At 42.7% G+C, this 18,123-nt stretch overlaps 1 protein-coding gene across 1 annotated transcript in view; it reads right to left on the bottom strand.

Moving 5' to 3' along the window:
• Nucleotides 1-18,123, bottom strand: part of LOC145403139 (putative neural-cadherin 2) — a 180,275-nt gene that overhangs the window by 18,507 nt on the left and 143,645 nt on the right. The window contains exons 27-28 of the mRNA XM_080274964.1: nucleotides 15,529-15,759; nucleotides 11,589-11,837 (exon numbers count right to left, since the gene is read on the bottom strand). Of these exons, the coding sequence (XP_080131090.1) occupies nucleotides 11,589-11,837; nucleotides 15,529-15,759 (480 nt within the window). The remainder of the gene's footprint in view (nucleotides 1-11,588; nucleotides 11,838-15,528; nucleotides 15,760-18,123) is intronic.

Below are 18,123 nucleotides of genomic sequence, written 5' to 3' on the forward strand. Positions count from 1 at the left end.
GTTACTTCCATCATTGGTATCTACTGATACACTTCATAAATTACTGTGGAGTGTACAAAAAGTTTTTACGTTTCGGGGTTCACAGTGGTGCATTCCATTTCTAATGCACCCAATCAGAGGAATAATCCCGACTCAAGTACTGTTCTGTGTCTCGTGGATCAGTGCTTGTACCTACATGGATCTCCTGCAGCCTGGCCTCAAAATTACGAATACACCAGAGGAGACACACACACACACACACACACACACACACACACACACACACACAATCAGGCATACAAGACATGGTATTAGGAAGATAAATAAAGTGAGGATGCAATAGGGACTTGGCATGATAGTAAGATACGCGATTATCAAGGATGTCACTCTCAGTAACATAATCCAAAGTTTGTTTCTGTTTCCTTTGATTACTATAGCACTGGGAAACTTTTTTCTATTTTTTTTTTCTCGTGTCCCAAGGATGAAAAAACCTGATTCTCATAGTACTTTTGTGCTGAATCCAAAATATGATTGTAAAATTTCTCTATCAGGTAAGGTTTTTGAGTGACACGCAATTTAATGTTTAAAAACTCCATATATTTACGTACTTATTAAAATCTGATTTAAAAAAAGACGAACTAGAAGTTTGAAAAGTAGCTTTGTGTGATTTTCTGTGGTACTTTGACTAGGAAATGTTTCTCCTATGAGTCCAGCAGTAGTCAGCCACCATAGGCTACTTAGGCTCGACACATTTCCATGTTAGAAATGTTCTGATGAAAACCCTCACAGTGTTCAGTGTTCACTACTCACCGCACCCAGGTTTTCTGGAAAAAAGTCAAAGAGAGAGTCCAAAAACAGTTTAATAGTAACATATTGAATCTCGCTGCTTGGTAAGACTTAAGAAGGTTAACCACTATTTCAGGATAGTTTTCGACTTGTGATCTCCCAGAAAGTTTGTGCAGACACTTTCGAAACTCTGCCATGCAGCTTTCTCAACTTCATTCAACTCTCCTTCAAGTCGTTTATCTCTTAACAGTTCTCTGAGCTGAGGGCATACAAAAATATCTTCTTTAATCTTGGCATCACTAATCCGGAGAAACTTATTTCTCAAGTAAGTGAATCCACTTTGCATTTTATCCATCTCTTTACTAAAGTTTTTTTTATAAACCCAAGCATGATGTGCAAAAGAGGAAGGTACACTTTCTCATGGTCAAGAAGTGGACTGTTCACAACATTTTTCTTGCCTGGAACAAGTGATGTACTGTACACCACGAAATATATATATATATATATATATATATATATATATATATATATATATATATATATATTCGTTTTCGTTTTCGTTTTTAAAGGCTCCAACATGCTTGCATGTGTCGGCCTTGGTCACCTAATGGCGGCTTTTCACGCTGCACGATCCATTGTAGCCTCCCTGTTCAGTCCCTTAACCCTAAGGTCACACTTAATGACCTCGTCCCATGTCTTTCTCGGTCTACCCCTCATAACTCCACCCCCAATATTAACACTTCTCACCTTCTTCACCCAATTATCATCCCCCATCCTCTCCACATGTCCAAACCACCTCAATCTACCTCTCTTCATCACAACACTAATACACTCCAGTCCCATCCTACCTCTCAACTCTTCCATTGTAAACTCAGCCCCTCCAGGCCTTGGATGCAGGGACGCACTGCACATCCACCTAATCATTGTCATTTCTGTACGTCTGAGCCGGCGAATATCTTCCTCCTTCACTGCCCAGGTCTCACTGCCATACAGCATTACGCTCCTAACACATGCTGCATACAAAGACCCCTTAGCACGTAGGGAGAGCCCTCTCAATGTCAGGAGAGGCAAGAATTCCCTGAACTTCTTCCAACCACTTCTCACCCTAGCCACAGAGCTAGCTCCAGCCCCACCTCCAGCACACAACATGTCTCCCAAATAACAATACTCTTCCACACACTCAAGAGATTCACCAGCAAGTTCAATCCTTTCGCGTCTGACAATCTCCACCTGCTCACCCCGGCACGCCGTACACATCAAATCAGCATTATCTCGCAGTCTACCTCTGATACCACTACATCTCTTATGCACCCATTTATCACACACACCGCACAAGATGGAATTACTTCCCACGCCCTTGTGGCAAACTGCACATGGCCACTTTCCCTCGTCTTTGACAGTACCGCCACCAACCCTAGATATCATCACTTTTGTTTTATCTGCATTTACCCTTAAACCCTTTTGCCCCATACCATCTCTTCACTTCCTAAACCTTTCCTCCGCCTCCCTTTCATTCTCTGCAATCAACACCAAATCATCAGCATACAACAACTCCCATGGGAGTCCGTTTCTAAAGTCACGTGAAAGGGCTTCAAGTACCATGTTAAACAACATGGGACTCAAGACTGACCCCTGATGCACACCAACATTCACGGAAAACTCATCACTCAAATCTCCATTCACTCTCACCTGGGTGTGAGCACCCACATACATGGCCATAACAACCCTAACCAGCCACTCCTCCAAGCCAAGCTTTCTCATTGCCCACTTCACCACCTCTCTAGGGACTCTGTCACAGGCCTTTTCCAAATCAACAAAAACAAAATAAAGATCCCTTCTCCTACCAATATATTTTTCCTGAAGCTGTCAAACAATGAATATGGCATCAGTGGTCCCCCTACCTGGCTTAAACCCAAACTGCATCTCATCAATATTCACTCTCTCTCTAATCATACCTTCTAAAACTCTCTCCATTACCTTCATTATCTGATCAAAAAGCTTTATACCTGTATAATTTCCTCTTTATAGGGCATCACCCTTCCCTTTATACACATTTACAATTACACTCTTCAGCCAATCATCTGGGACAACACACTCATAAATAATCCTATTTATCAGGTCAGTGGCTAACTTCACGCCTATATCGCCTGAGGCCTTCATCATTTCGGCAGTCAACCCAGACACACCTGCTGCCTTCCCCACCCTCATCCTGCCTATTGCCTCACTCACAGTAGCAGTATCAATCAAAGGCCAAGGGCCAGACACTGGATCTGCTGGCTCCAAACCTTCCCTGTCCCAGTCAAACTCCTCATTCAACAACCGATTATAATGCTCTCTCCATGCATCTTTAATATCCTCGCTGTTCACCACTACCCTTCCTTCATCATTCCTCACACACTGCTCACCTATGATATCCCGATTATCCCTCTTCACCTGACCTGCCACCCTAAATATATTTTTCCTTTCCCCATGATTTAGGTTATCAAGTAATTGTCTCTGTGACTCAGACTTTGCCCTGTATACCTCTCTTCTAGCCCTACGCTTGGCAGCCAAATATTACTCTTTGCTACCACCCTTCTTCCGTTCCCGGAAAAGCCTTCTTTTCTCCTTAATTGCAGCGTCTACACCCTCATCCCACCACCAAGTTACTTTATGTCTTTGTGGTCCTCTTGTCCAGCCGCATGTTACGTCAGTAACTCTCAAGAAATTGTTCTTGAGGGCTCTGTACTGTTCATTAACGCCTCTGTCTACAGTTCCCTGTTCAGCCACCACTCTCCTCAACTCGCTATAGAAGGCATCCCTTACTACTTGGTTTTTCAGCTTCATATTTTCCTCCTAGGTACATAAGTCCTCTTTTTCATCACTTGTTCTTTAAGCACCATATCACAAATCAGTAGTTTGTGCTGCTGCACACACTCCTCACTTCCTATAACTTTAACATCCCTCACTAACCTCCTATCGGCCCTCCTAACCAGAAAATAATCTATCTGACTGCTATTTCCCCCAGACTCATACGTAATTAACCTACTGTCTCTTTTCCTAAAATATGTGTTGCACACAATCATGTCCGTTGCCTCCCCAAACTCGAGTATCCTTTCCCCTTCTGCATTCCTTAGACCATACGCACATCCCCCATGCACTCCTTCATAACCTTGTGCTGCTTCACCTACATGACCATTAAAGTCCCCTCCCAAAATCACTATCTCATCATCCCGCATACCACCCACTACACGTATTAAATCATCCCAAAATCTATCTTTCTCTGATTCATCCAATCCTGCCTGTGGAGCATATGCCGATATAATCGCAGCTATCTTTCTTCCCAACAGAATTTTCACTACCAATATCCTATCGCTTACTCTCAAAACATTCATAACATATTCCACCCATTTCTCCGCAACCATCACACCAACACCTCCATATCCGTCTGTCCCCCCCTGCCAAAACAACTTATAGCAACAGTCCTTCCCAACAATCTATCTGGCTGATCCACCCCTGTACCGGACTTCCTGCAAACATGCCACATCCACCCACCTCCTACTGAATGCCTCAACGACTTCCCTTGCTCTTCCCCTCAAACTTCCCACCTTCCATGAACCCACCCTCATCCCCATGGGTGATTTACTGTCCTCAGGCTTGCTTTGAAACTTATTTTGTGTCCCCGGGTGGCGGATATGGCAAGGCCTTGTAGATATACAAGGTACCGTCTCAGACGACGTAGACCATGGGACCCCCTATAGATACAGTATACAGTATAGGGCTCCACCGAATATAACGAATAAGGTGGCACAAAAATTACATCTCACCAGAAACTATGTGGCAGGGAGGTGAGATTATTTGCCACAAGCCTTCCAACCAAACATGAGTTCTATTGCAAATGATTTGACAGGCGTTCCTGTTGGATCATCGTCTACTGTACTAAAGGTCCAACCGCACTGCCTCCTGTGCTTACGGGCAGTGTGCCACCGAAAGAGAGTAGGCGCTGTGTTGGAAAATTAGACTCTTGGATGTTAAACAAACTGAAATCAATGAAGATCTATGAGTACAATGTAAGAAGCCTCGCAAAAGGTTACAAACTTGATAACCTGATGACTGAACTGGAAAACATTAGTTGGGATATTGCAGGTTTGAGTGAGATCCGCAGAAAAGAAGAAAAAGTAATTCATCTCGAAGACAGCAAACACCTATTTTACTACAGAGGAAAGGAAAATGAAAGAGTTAGTGGTGTAGGATTTCTAATGAACAGAAATCTTGCAGACAACATTGTTAAATTCAGCAGTGTATCTAAGAGCAGCATTTGTTGTCATTACAGTAGACTATGTAAAAAATATACCATGAAAGTCATACAAGTATATGCACCAACTTCTCAAAGCCCAGATGAAGAAATAGAAACATTCTATGATGACATCTCCAAGATTATGGAAGAAGAAAAGACAACATATACTATACTCATGGGAGACTTCAATGCAAAAGTTGGGAAGTCGAAAAATGGAGAAGCATGTATGGGAAAATTTGGAGTGGGAGAAAGGAATGAAATAGGAGAAATACTGGTAAATTTTGCCGAAATGTTTAACATGAGAATAATGAACACATTCTTCCACGAAAGAACAGGAAGAAAGTGGACCTGGAGAAGCCCAAATGGAGAAACAAAGAATGAAATCGACTTCATTATAGCAGTTAAGAATAACACGATCACAAATGTCACAGTTATCAACAAAGTAAGGGTAGTGATCATAGAATGGTGAGTTGCACAGCCAGATTCAATTTCAGAAATGAAAGAAAGAAGATGATTAAAGATAAAAAGATATGCCCAATAATAGTAAACGAAAACAAAGCAGGCTCTAAGTAATGCTGAATGTGACACTGATGAGCTGAATGACAGACTAACAAAAATGCTAAGAGAATCAGCAGAGGTAGTAGGAAAACATAATACAACCAAAGCCAAGAAGTATTCAGAAAAGACACTCGAGCTTATGAAAAAACGAAAGGAAATGAAAGCAAAGACAAAGACGAAATAGAACGAGCAGAATTAAATAAGCTTATCAACAAAAGACAAAGAGAAGAAAAAAAAAGGAACAGAAACATGGATCAGATCAAAGAGACCATCAAAAATGGAAAAAGTCTAAAACAGGTCCGAAGCAAAATGGCAATAGGAAAGCAATAAATGACATCACTGAAAGAAAAAAAACGGTGAAATCATTAAATGAAGAGATAAGATGGTGAAGAGAGTTGAAGAATTTTACAAAGAACTATGCATCAAAGACAGTAGTACCAATAGCTAACTTTTCAGTTGACACAAGTGAAATACCTGAGGTAACACCAGCCGAAGTAAATATTTGTCTTAAAAATATGAAAAGAGGGAAGGCTCCGGGAGAAGATGGAATAGTAACAGATTTACTTTTGAATGCCGGAGTAGAAGTACAAAATCGGCTTGCTCACTTATTTACCCACTGCATAAAACAGAAGAAAATTCCCAAAACATGGTGTAATGCAATAGTTATTTTACTATACAAAAAAGGTGACTCAAAAGATCTTAGTAACTATCGACCCATTAGCTTATTATCAGTCATTTACAAACTCTGCACTAAAGTCCTTACGAACAGAATAACAACAGTTCTGGAGGAAAACCAACCTCGTGAACAGGCAGGATTCCGAAGCGGGTATTCGACCACTGATCATCTACATACAATGAACCAACTAATTGAGAAAACTATAGAATATAATAAACCACTGTGCTTAGGTTTTGTTGATTACGAAAAGGCTTTCGACTCAGTGGAGCACATAGCAATTATAAATTCATTGCGAGAACAAGGAGTGAATGAGAACGTTGTAAACCTGCTCGAAAACATATATAAAGAGAGAGCTGCTACAGTTAAATTACATAAGGACTCGGAAAAAATTAAGATTGAGAAGTGCGTGCGTCAGGGAGATACAATTTCACCAAAATTATTTACAGCATACCTAGAAAGTATTTTCAGAAAGCTAGACTGGGAAAACAAAGGAGTGAACATTGATGGAGAAAAACTAAACCATTTAAGATTTGCAGATGACATTGTCCTAAAATCTCAGAAACAGCGGAGGCATTGCAAGAAATGTTAAATGACCTGAACAGAGAAAGTCTGAAAGTAGAACTGAAGATGAACCGAAGTAAAACTAATGTTTAATCCACAAACACCAAAGAGCGTCATCAGAATAAACGATGAAATTCTTGAAGAAGTTGAGGAGTACAACTACTTGGGGCAAGTACTAAAATTAACGAAAGATCATGATAGCGAAATAAAAAGACGCATTACAATTGGATGGAAAGCTTTCGGTAAACATAGAGACATTATGATGAGTAGCTTGCCAGTTTGTATGAAACGAAAAGTATATGACGAATGCATAATTTCAGCTATGACGTATGGTTGTGAGACCTGGAAACTGGCAAAATCATTGGAAAGTAAATTAATCCGTTCTCAGACAGCGATGGAAAGGTCAATGTTGGGAATATCTTTAAGAGACAGGAAAAGATCAACTTGGGTGAGAGCAGACTAAAGTCAAAGATATTGTGGGGGTTATAAAGAAACAGAAATGGAGGTGGGCAGGCCATATAGGAAGAATAAGGGATAACCGATGGAGCAAGAGGCTTACTGATTGGGCACCAAGAGTACGTAAGCGTAGCAGAAAAAGGCCAGACAGGAGATAGAGAGATGAGATAGAGAAATTTGCAGGGAAAACGTGGCAAAGATTGGCTCAGTCAAGGAATTCGTGGAAAACGTTGGGGAAGGCCTTTGTTCAGCAGTGGACTGGTTATGGCTGCTGCTGCGCTGATATATATATATATATATATATATATATATATATATATATATATATATATATATATATATATATATATCTCGGCACTCTTTTAGTGCGACAAAATTCGACACACTGAACGAGAGATATAAATAAACTACTGTAGTGAGTTAACGTGGTTGCTTGGTATCTCTGATCTGCTGAGACTCAGGTCCGTATTTCTAGTGGTTGCAGAGGCTTCGTTGCACAGCTTACTTAGGAGGTTGTTTTGTTTATTAATTATCACTGCCTTTTACGTTACTTAGGGAATTTGAATATCAACATAGTTTTCATAAAAATTTTAAAAGAGGATGTTGCCGTGTAACGTGCAGAATAAATTGCTATCGAAGAAGTGTTATGAAAGAACCCGAAACCAACTGGAATATGAGCCCTAGGTGCGGGGACTCCGTAGTGTGTAACTGACAAATTGTCCAGGTTGAAACATATTCCTAGCAACACATTCCTCACATTATATGCAAACCGAGAACCGTCTGAGGTAAAAGCCTGTCCTAAAATAAATGTTTATTCCTACCGATCATCCCCTCCACAATGTTATCATCTTTATCAGACTGGTGATATACCATGCTCAGTTTCATAATCCATGCACTTCTACATTCACGTGCCGTTGATGTGGTTAATATTACAGCAATATCACGAAACATATTGTATAACTGTTTATAGGGTGTTGTATATCCTGGACAGTTAGGCCTATACAGTTTGCCATCAACCTATTCATAAAATATTAGTGGTGGTTATATCATAATGTGTAAGAAAATCCTACGGTGGTAACCTCAGATACAATGGGTGCCAAGCAGACAAACAGCACTGATTCCTATATTATGTAATGGATAATATTTCACTGTTTTGAGACCTTCCTTCGAGCATCATGTCCATTGCTATGAATTATTGGTTGTAAACGACATGAAGCTAGAGTTATACTGTATCTGGAGAGAGAGAGAGAGAGAGAGAGAGAGAGTCGGAGAGATTGAGGGAGGGGAGGATCAGGTACACCAACCCTTACCGCATATTCAAGACTTCTGTGTCAGCAATAGTTGCGAAGGGCATTGAAGCAGGGGGGACCGATAATTATTTTAGTAGGTGTTTGTTTTGGTTAATCCTTCCGAATGAGGTATTTTTGCTTGTCCGTACTGTTCCACTCGCATAGTAAACAACAGTACTTTTTGTAATCTAACTGCAGCCCTTGCAAAAGTGCTATGGCCTTTAGATCGCCACAGATATTCCACTTATATTTCTGATACCGAACATCTAAAAGCAACTTCATGTTGTTATGTGACTCTTTCATGTTTGTGGTAAGTGGAGGCACAGAAAGAAATTTATTTCCGTTATGAAAGTGGACCACTTTCAGGCTGACATTTGGGAGGCAGTGCATAAGTGCCACTCGTCCACACTGAGTTCATGACCAAGTGTCCCCATGACCGAACACGCATCTTACAAAACACAAGTCCATCCTCTTGAGAGAAGCACTCATTGAAATCCTAATGGCTGCTGCGGGGAAAAAAAAAAAAAAAAAAAAAAAAAAAAAAAAAAAAAAATATATATATATATATATATATATATATATATATATATATATATATATATATATATATATATATATATATATATATTGTATCACGGTGCAGTAGATTCCAACCCTTTAACCTTGAACCAAAAAGTTCAGCTTGCTTCTTATATAGATCTAAGTCACGAACATGGTCATTCAAATTTCCCTGTGATGGTAAATATGGTTCACTGGAAGAACAGGTTGCCTGGAATGTGGATCAGAAATTTCTTTATCTATTCCCTCGTGATATACTCCAGCTTCGTTTGATTCCTCATCGCTTTAAGTTATATGCTCTGGAGGATGTGGTACTGGAAGTTCAGTATTGAGGGAAACTGGTCTAATTGGAGATGTAGATTAGGGTATTTCACTCAGCTCCTTGTTACTGAAGTGATCCTTTTTGTACTTACAAGGTAAAAATAGCGGTTTGATGTGTGATCTTCGGGTTCCCTTCGAATCACTGGAACAGCAAATGGGTGAACCGTTTAGCCATCCTGTGGGTAGTCTTGCACATGTCATACAACAAATGTGAAGGGCCCAACTCTTGTCTTAATCACCCACATTACATCCGAAATAAAGTTCTTAGGAGCATTTTTTTTCTTTTCACCAGTGGTATAAAGTTCGACTTCTGGGATTTAGAAGTTGGCTCACCACATACATAGCAGAAGAAATTAGGATGATTAAGACAGTTGTGCGGCATGACAAGGTATCTAGATGAGTACAATCCATCCATCCATCCATCATTTAATCCTGTGTTGCCTCATGAGGAGCGTAGGAGCCCGGTGCTAGGCAAGTTGATCCTGACATTTAAGATGACAGTGATCAGCCTCACTCATCCCTGAGTGGCATTACGTGAACACTAAACCCCAAGCATCCCTTGGACAGAAATGTGCACAGGCTCAATCTTACTGGAGTGCCATAATTGCCCACTAAACCACTGGTGCTATAATTTGGTTATATGGTTACCATCCAGCGTAGTAAATGGTTTCCTGGTGCACACGAAACCATTTGGCCTGTCATTCAGTGTAGAGTCACCCATAGGCAGAAAAGAGAGGAGAGAATGTAGGAAAGAAAAACAGAGGAGGAAGTGTAAAATCAGTCATAGGCAGAAGGAAGAGGAAAGAATGAAGGAAATAAAGACGTAAGATGAACATGATACTGGTGTAAAAAAATACATAAGAAAGGAGCAACACACACTAGCTGTTATCTGTGGCACGTACAAGCAGACTGACTTGGGGCTGCTCTACACATAGAAACTATACTATGAACAGGTCTAAACATATTTCAACCTGCACAGTCTGCTGCTCTGCCCAAATTTATTCTGCCTGCATTATCAGACCTTTCTCCCCAAGTGGATTGAACTATATTAATTTTACAGAAAAATTTGTGCTTAAAATAATATATTAATTTTGTATGCCATCGTTCTGCTAATTGACGAACGTATGAACATGGCGTCAGAAGAAAATTAAGCCTGACATAAAAATCTGATCTTCTGTTTGGATTCAACATGAAACATAGACAATGTTACACTGTTGCAACTCTCCACCTGACCATGCTCATACCCCCCACCTCCCTGCACACATAACCAAGCGCATAACAGCCCTTACCCCCGTCCCCAGTCTTTTCCTTTAAAGGGGGGCGTAAGGAGAAAGCTTTGAGAACACATAACCTGAGCCCTTCAGATTCTTTGCACAGGTTGCACTGAAATCTCTGGATTTTTTTTTTTTTTTTTACTTTTTCGTTATAAAAAAAAAAAATACTTCTTAAGAAACAGCATTCTACCTATCAAAAGGCACCAGTTCACTATATAACGCAACTATGTGAAATTTCATGACTCTACTGTATATTGAATACTTTCTGAGTTCTGGCCCGGAAACAAAATCTCTATGCCTGGCCAGCTGCCCTGCTGCTCTGCCACCCAGCTCTACAGACAGACACCTATTGATCCCAGTGATAAGAACACCCTCCTCTGACTATGTCAGGTGGAGGGTAAAAAGTATCCTTAGAGCACCCATCGATACCCTTGGGACAAAACTGTTGTTGATCAGTGATCAGCCTGTGCATGTAACAGTCCATTAACTAAAGAACTTAATCAGACAAGGACTAACTGTATCATGGTATACTAACAGATTTGTAGAGTAGGCCCCAAGTGGACTTCAGCATACATGTGTACTTTGGGTGCTGAACCAACGGCCATCTAGCAGAGTATGTGGAGCTCGTTAGCCTTGGTTGGCAGTCCATCTAGGAGAATGTAAGCTCGGATATCAGACCTACATAGTCCTAATGCCTAGTGATTCCATGCCTTTGTCCGTAAGCTAGTGATGAGTCCTGTCCTGACCTGGGAGCTTGGAGGAAGGTTTGCATCTCTCACTGTAAAACTAACACCATCACAGAAGTCAAAAGGAGGATATGGGCTCGGGATCAGCTGTTTCAGCTGTCCCTGAACGTGATAGGGGGTGGGGGGCCTCCTCAGGTGCCAATGTGATGGGGGCCTCCTCAAGTGCCAGTGGGGTGGGGGTCCCCCTCAGGTGCCTGTGGGGTGCGGGGTCCTCCTCAGGTGCCAGTGGGGAGGACTCTTGATGTCCTGCCAGGCTGGAATATATCATGATGGTTGCTTGGTATAGCCTCCGGGACCCCAGCAGTAAGTTGAAGGGGGCGGGACCCATAGCACCTGTACTGATTTTCAAGCATGTCACTGTGGTGCAGAGGTCACACGAGCACGATGTTTCACACATGGGTTTTAACCTTGTGATGGCACTTCAGGTGGAAACTTGGGACATTCCATCTATCGCTGGATGATCAACTGACTCTGTCACGAGAGCTGAGGGAACTGAGGGTTAACAATGCTGCACTCTCTGAGTTGAGGAGGCCTGGCCATGAGAAGATCAGTAATGATTATGCACACTAGTGGTCTGGTTGTGACAATGGTACCCTTCTTCATGGTATGGCTGAAGCTATTTCTGTACACTTTGTCTTTTCTGTCGATAGAGTTACTCTGGTTAATGAATGCATAATGTTGTTGAGGTTGAAGCACATTTTGATGTTCACTTATTACTGCAATGTTCTCTCCTACTGAGATGCGTGATTTTGAAGAGATAGAGCTCTTCTAAGCCAAATTTGAATAAGATGAGGTGGCTGTAGCACTTTGGAGCTGTTGACTGGGAGGCATTCAGCCAGTACTTCTTTGATTTCTCTAAAATGATTATTGCTTCTATGGCTGACAGCCTAATGAGTGTGCATTGCCCATTAAAGATATTATTCTTCTGGGCATGGAATCATAGCCTACATTCCTTTCTCTAATCCCGTAACTAATGTAAGAAAATCGTTTAATTACGCATGTTCTAATGCTGTTCACAACAAGGAGAAGGCCTACAAAAGGTAATGGAGCCAACCCACCCCTGAATCTCAGCTCTCTTATGTTTCTGCCCAGAACTGTGCTAAGTCTGTTCTTCGCTTAATTAAAAATAATTTTATTTGTAGTAAATGCTCTGAATTCTGCAGCTCAAATTCTTCCCCCGCCTTCTTGCACCTTTCCAAAAATCTTTCTAACCACTTCACTTCATCATCCTTCTCTCCTCTTTTCTTCTTTAATGGCTCTGTAGTTGTTTCTTCTAATGGTAAAGCAGAACTCAGACTTTCTCATCCAGTTCTACTTTAGATGAATCTGATGCTATTCCTGCATCACTTTTCCCCTCTGACTTCTTCATGGTTGATATCAAATTTTCTTCAATTGATGTGTTTTCTGCTACCACTGGCTTCAATGCTAACAAGGCATATGGGCCTGATAGGGTCCCTCCTGTTGTCCTCAAGAATGTGCTTGTGCTTACACCCTGCCTAGGTAAAATCTCTTGCCTTTGTCTGTCAACTAGTACCTTTACTCTGGAAGTCTGCTCTTATTATTCAACCTGTCCCAAGGAAGGGTGACCATTGCCAGCCCTCTAACTATCACCCAATTACTTTAACATCCTGTATTTCTAAAGTTTCAGAATCTATTCTTAACAAAAAAATATTGCAGTATCTATCCTATGACAACCTTCTTTCCGATTGTCAGTATGGATTCTGCCAGGGACGCTCCACTGGCGATCTTCTCGCCTTTCTTTCATACCTCTGGTCATCCTCTTTTCGGGACTTACGCAAAAGCCTTGCCATTGCACATGACATCTCAAAGACATTCGATCAAGTCTGGCACAAATCTTTAATTTCCAAACTGCCCTCTTACAGTTTCTATCCTTCTATCTGTGCCTTTACCTCTAGCTTCTTTTCTGGTCATTCTGTAGCCGCTGTTGTAGACAGCCACCATTCTTCTAGAGCTACAAATATTAGTGTTCCTTAGGGCTCTGTCCTATCACCAGCTCTCTTCCTTCTGTTCATCAGTGACCTTCTAAACTGTAAAAACCCTATCCACTTATATGCTAACGACTCCACCCTTCACTATACCATCTACTTCTTGCAGCATCCATCTCAGTAGTTGTTTCAGTGAACAAGAAATGAGACTATGGCACACCTAATGTCTACCTTGGCTCATATCTCTGATTGGGATAAAGGTAATCTTGTTGTTTCTAATGGATCAAAAACCAAGTTCTCACATCTATCAACCTCTCATAGTCTTAACCCCAAAAGTACTAACAGGATCGACTGATCCTTTTTCAGGATTTCACTTGATGCCTAATAGGATCGATAGAGGAGCCTTTGTATAAAACTGCGGACGCTAGGCTTCGGCCCGATTGTGACATATATCTATGCAAACCAGTGAGAACTAAGTCCTGAGTAGGGAGGGGGAGGATCTGGGCCCCTACCCATGATGGGGGGGGTGAATACCCCACCGCACTCCCGCCACCTTTCTCTACCCCAATACCTTTGTTCCCTCTCCTCTTCCCTCACCTCTGACCACCCCCTACTCCCTCCCTCCCCTTCCCCCACCATCCTCCATCACGCCACCGCGGTTCCCCCCCACTATCCCCCCTCCCTGTCTCCCTGGGGAGGGTTATATCCACCCTACCCACCCTCCACACCCCTGTACTCCCTCTCTGCCTGTTCTTTTTGTTTTGTGATGTCTGTCTCCCACTTCTATACCCCCGTACCACCCCTCCAGGCCTCTCCCCACCCCTTGTAGTATGCCGTCCGCTTACCTCTTCCCCTCCCCCCGCCTAGAGTATTATATGTCATTGCTACTATTCATGTTGCGTGTTTTCATTCAGTACCAGATTACTGTTTGTGAAATTGCTTACATCGATGCATGAAATATAGAATGTATGTTTTTTTTTATGTATGTTTTTTGTTTTGACAGCTACACAGCTATGAGGGAAGGGGTCGGGGGGAGGGAAGGGGACAGAGGGAGGGAAGGGGATGGGAGGAGGGAAGGTGGGGAGGGGAGAAGTGTTAGGGGAAGGGTGTTGGGACTGAGTGAGGAACACTGACATAATTATTTTGCATCTATTAAAAAAAAAATGAAATGAGCTGGAAAATTCTGGAGAGGGTTAGGGAAGGAGAGGGGTTAGCTCTAGCTTTTTATCTCCTTGAAATTCTTACAGCTACTTAATTTGACAGCTCTGAGGGGAGGGGATGGGAGGAAGGGGTGAGGGGAGAGGGGATGGTGGAGTGTGTGAGTAACACCAAGAAAAAGATTTTGCATGCTTTTGCTCATTTTTTTTTTTTTTTTACGGCTACACAGTTATGAGGGAAGGGGATGGGGGGAGGGGAGAAGTGTTGGGGGGGGAAGGGTGTTGGGAGTGAGTGAGGAACACCTACATAATTACTGTGGATGTTATTGTTTGAAAAAAAAAAAAAATGAGCTGGAAAATTCCAAAGGGTGGGGGTAGGGGAGGTAGGGGTAGGGGGGTAGGGGGAGGGGAGGAAGAGAGGGGGTGATGGGAGTGGGTTAGGCCAAGGCCTTCTAAAATTTTAGAAGGCCTTGGTTAGGCCCCAGTCACACTGCAGGTACGACTTATCGCAAACCACCCACGACCTGCAAGTCGTGGGTGGTTTTGGTGAGGTTTACGACCGGTCTTCATATGTCTCGGTCTAGCCGCAGGCCACCATGGCGACCAAAAAATCGTCGTGAGGTTTTTCGTGCTGCACAAAAAAACCTCTCTGCAACCACCGATGTCATGGCACGGAAGCCGCCCTGTGGGCAGCTGGGCTGCGTCTGGCTGGCTTACGGACTGTGACTGGTCAGCGACACCTGATTTTTAAGTGGTGGTTGCCATCCGGACGGAGGCCAATTGCCACCTGCTTTGTGTGGTGGCCGTCCACACTCCATCAAGGTGAACACTGGACTGCGGCAGCCGCTGTCCACAAGCCTCCTGTCCGGGGTGGTGGTTGAAGTCCGCCTGCCATCCAGCCGGCGATTGGTCAAGCGACAGGTGGTGGGCTGGACCGAGACCAGCCGCCAGCCAATCTGAGGCCGGCCGCTACATGAGGTTGCGGTCTAAACTGCGACAGGATGCGGACCGGCCGCTGTTTGTCGGAGGCCAGCCGACGACCAGCCAGCCACCCGTTGGTGTCTTGACCTGTGTGTACCTGGACATGGTCGCCATTCGGCTGCCCACTGGACGGACGCTGGACGGACACTGGACAACTACCAGTAGCCGATCGACGGCACGACTGCTCGGAGACCTCTGTGGGCGGGGACAGGTTTTGCAATTTTCAGGTTGTTGACAAGTCGTACCTGCAGTGTGACTGGGGCATTAGGAAGGTCATGGGAGAGGAGGAATGAGGGAGAAATGGGGTGGGGGTGCATAGGAAACTGGAGTCACCCCGCCTGGAAGGGTAACTTTTTCCAACTTTGACTGGCTATAGCTCATGAACCAGTTTGTCTGAAATGCTCTGGTTTGTGGCATAAGGTGTGTAAATTCAAGCTCTAAACCTTGGGCATAAAGCTTTTTACTTCTGTAAGAGTCGAAAAATTGGCTCCATATACTGTACAGGTTTTCAGGGAAGTTCGGTCGATCAAATTGCGTATCCTAGAGGTTAAGGAGTATCCTCTAATTTTTGACAACATCCAAGCCAATCCTGCATCATCTCTGAACATACTTGGGGTTTCATTCTCTCGGATTTTTCTTGGAAAGCTCATATTAACTCTTCTGTAAAACCTGCTTCCAAGAGGTTATGTGTGCTGAGCTGACTCCATGTGTTCTTTACTCCTGGACAGTTGTTGACTTTATACATGGGTCTTATTTGCCTCTTTGTAGAATACAGCTCTCCACATACAGCCCTTTGCAACAAGGTGGAGTCAAAGGCTTTTCATAACATTGACTCTCTTTTTTTTTTTACTGGCTCCCTTCAACTACTGTCTCTTTGCAGCAATATTGTATTTTTATCTCTTTTCTGTTGCTACTTCAGTGGTCACTGCTCCTCTGAACTGTCTGCTTGCATCCCTCAACCATTACAGTAGGCGTGTAGCACCTGTCGAGCGACAAGCTCTCATCCCTTTTCTGCCTAACTCTCTAATGCAAGATTTAACTGCAACTCACCATCCTTGATGTATGCAATAGGTAAACTCTAGAACTATCTTCCTTCTTCTCAATTCCTACTGCCTATGACTTCCAGTCTTTAAAACACAGTGTGTCCGGTCATCTCAAAATGAACGGATCCTGCATCTGGCTCTCTGTTATCTTGGTTTTATTTTTTCTTGGAGGGAATAGTCTTCTAGGCTTCTAGCCTTTTGGTTCCTTCTTCCTTAGGTAAAAACAAATGGGTTGGCGGGGGGGTTAGTGTCCCTCCCTGTAAAACCACAAACGGCCACCCCTTACAGGATTAGTAGTGTCTGGCTAAAGATAGAAAGTTAGATATTCTGAATAATGTCAAACACATCACTTAATTAGATAAGTAGTGTGAAAATGCCCTACTTCTCTCCCTGCTATTTTATAACCGTACTGTTTTAAATATGTAACCTGGTGAATGTTTTGGCGTATCCGATAAAGTCAGGATTCCGGGGGCTTGAATGATGAGTGACTGGAAGCGTAGCCCATTAGATTGGGCAAATTTGGGCTATCTGTACATTGCTACTCCTCACCCTGCCCTAGGGTGGGAAAGGAGGTCCGGATCATGATGATGATGATGAATGCAGCATTTTTCTGCTCTTTCAAGTCATATTGCAATATACCCCACATTTGCAAAGGGTGTAGAGAGCCCTGTCTGAATTACCTATAGCTACACATTAACTTTGTTACTAATTCTGTACACTGAATTATGTATAGAACATACAAGTGCTTGTGGGTTCTTCAGGCCCTCGCACTTTCTCCTGCGGAGGGATCTCGTGTTTATGTGCTGTTCTAGTGTCACTTGGATTTTTTGCAGCTAACCAATTGATCGTGTTATTTGCAGCTTCGGGAATGGAACCCAAGTTGTCTGAACGCAAGTCCGAAATACACCCACAGACACACGGCTACTGCCATAGTATAATTATTTTAGTCGTACCTTTGGGCAAAAAGTTCTACAGAGATCCTATGCCGGGCGCCAGGAGAGGCGTTTTTTGGTCAAAATGTGATTGCCCATTAAATATAGTAAAAGTTTTTCAATCGTGATGGGACCAAGTTTTTTCACATCAGTGAATTTTTTGTGATTTTTGTGCTAATTTTGGTGCGATTTGAATGTGTAGTTTTGGCTGCCCAAAACACACAAAAACACACACACACACACACACACACACGGCTAGTGCTATAGTACTGTCTATTAGACAAGTGCTCGTGGGCTCTTTGGGCCCCTCACACTTGCTCCTGTGGAGGGCTCTCGTACTACTATAGTTTATTTTAGTTGTACCTGTGGGCAAAAAATTCTATAGAGATCCTATGTCGGGCGCCAGGAGCGGCGTTTTTTGGTCAAAATGTGATTGCTCATTAAATATAGTAAAAGTTTTTCAATCGTGATGGGACCAAGTTTTTTCACAGCAGCGAATCTTTTGCGATATTTGTGCCAATTTTGGTGCGATTTGAATGTGTGGTTTCGGTTGCCCAAAATACACACACACACACACACACACA

This window comes from Coenobita brevimanus, chromosome 60, assembly GCF_032717465.1.
Source record: "Coenobita brevimanus isolate Jiangsu-jjx chromosome 60, ASM3271746v2, whole genome shotgun sequence".
NCBI classification, from domain to species: domain Eukaryota; kingdom Metazoa; phylum Arthropoda; class Malacostraca; order Decapoda; family Coenobitidae; genus Coenobita; species Coenobita brevimanus.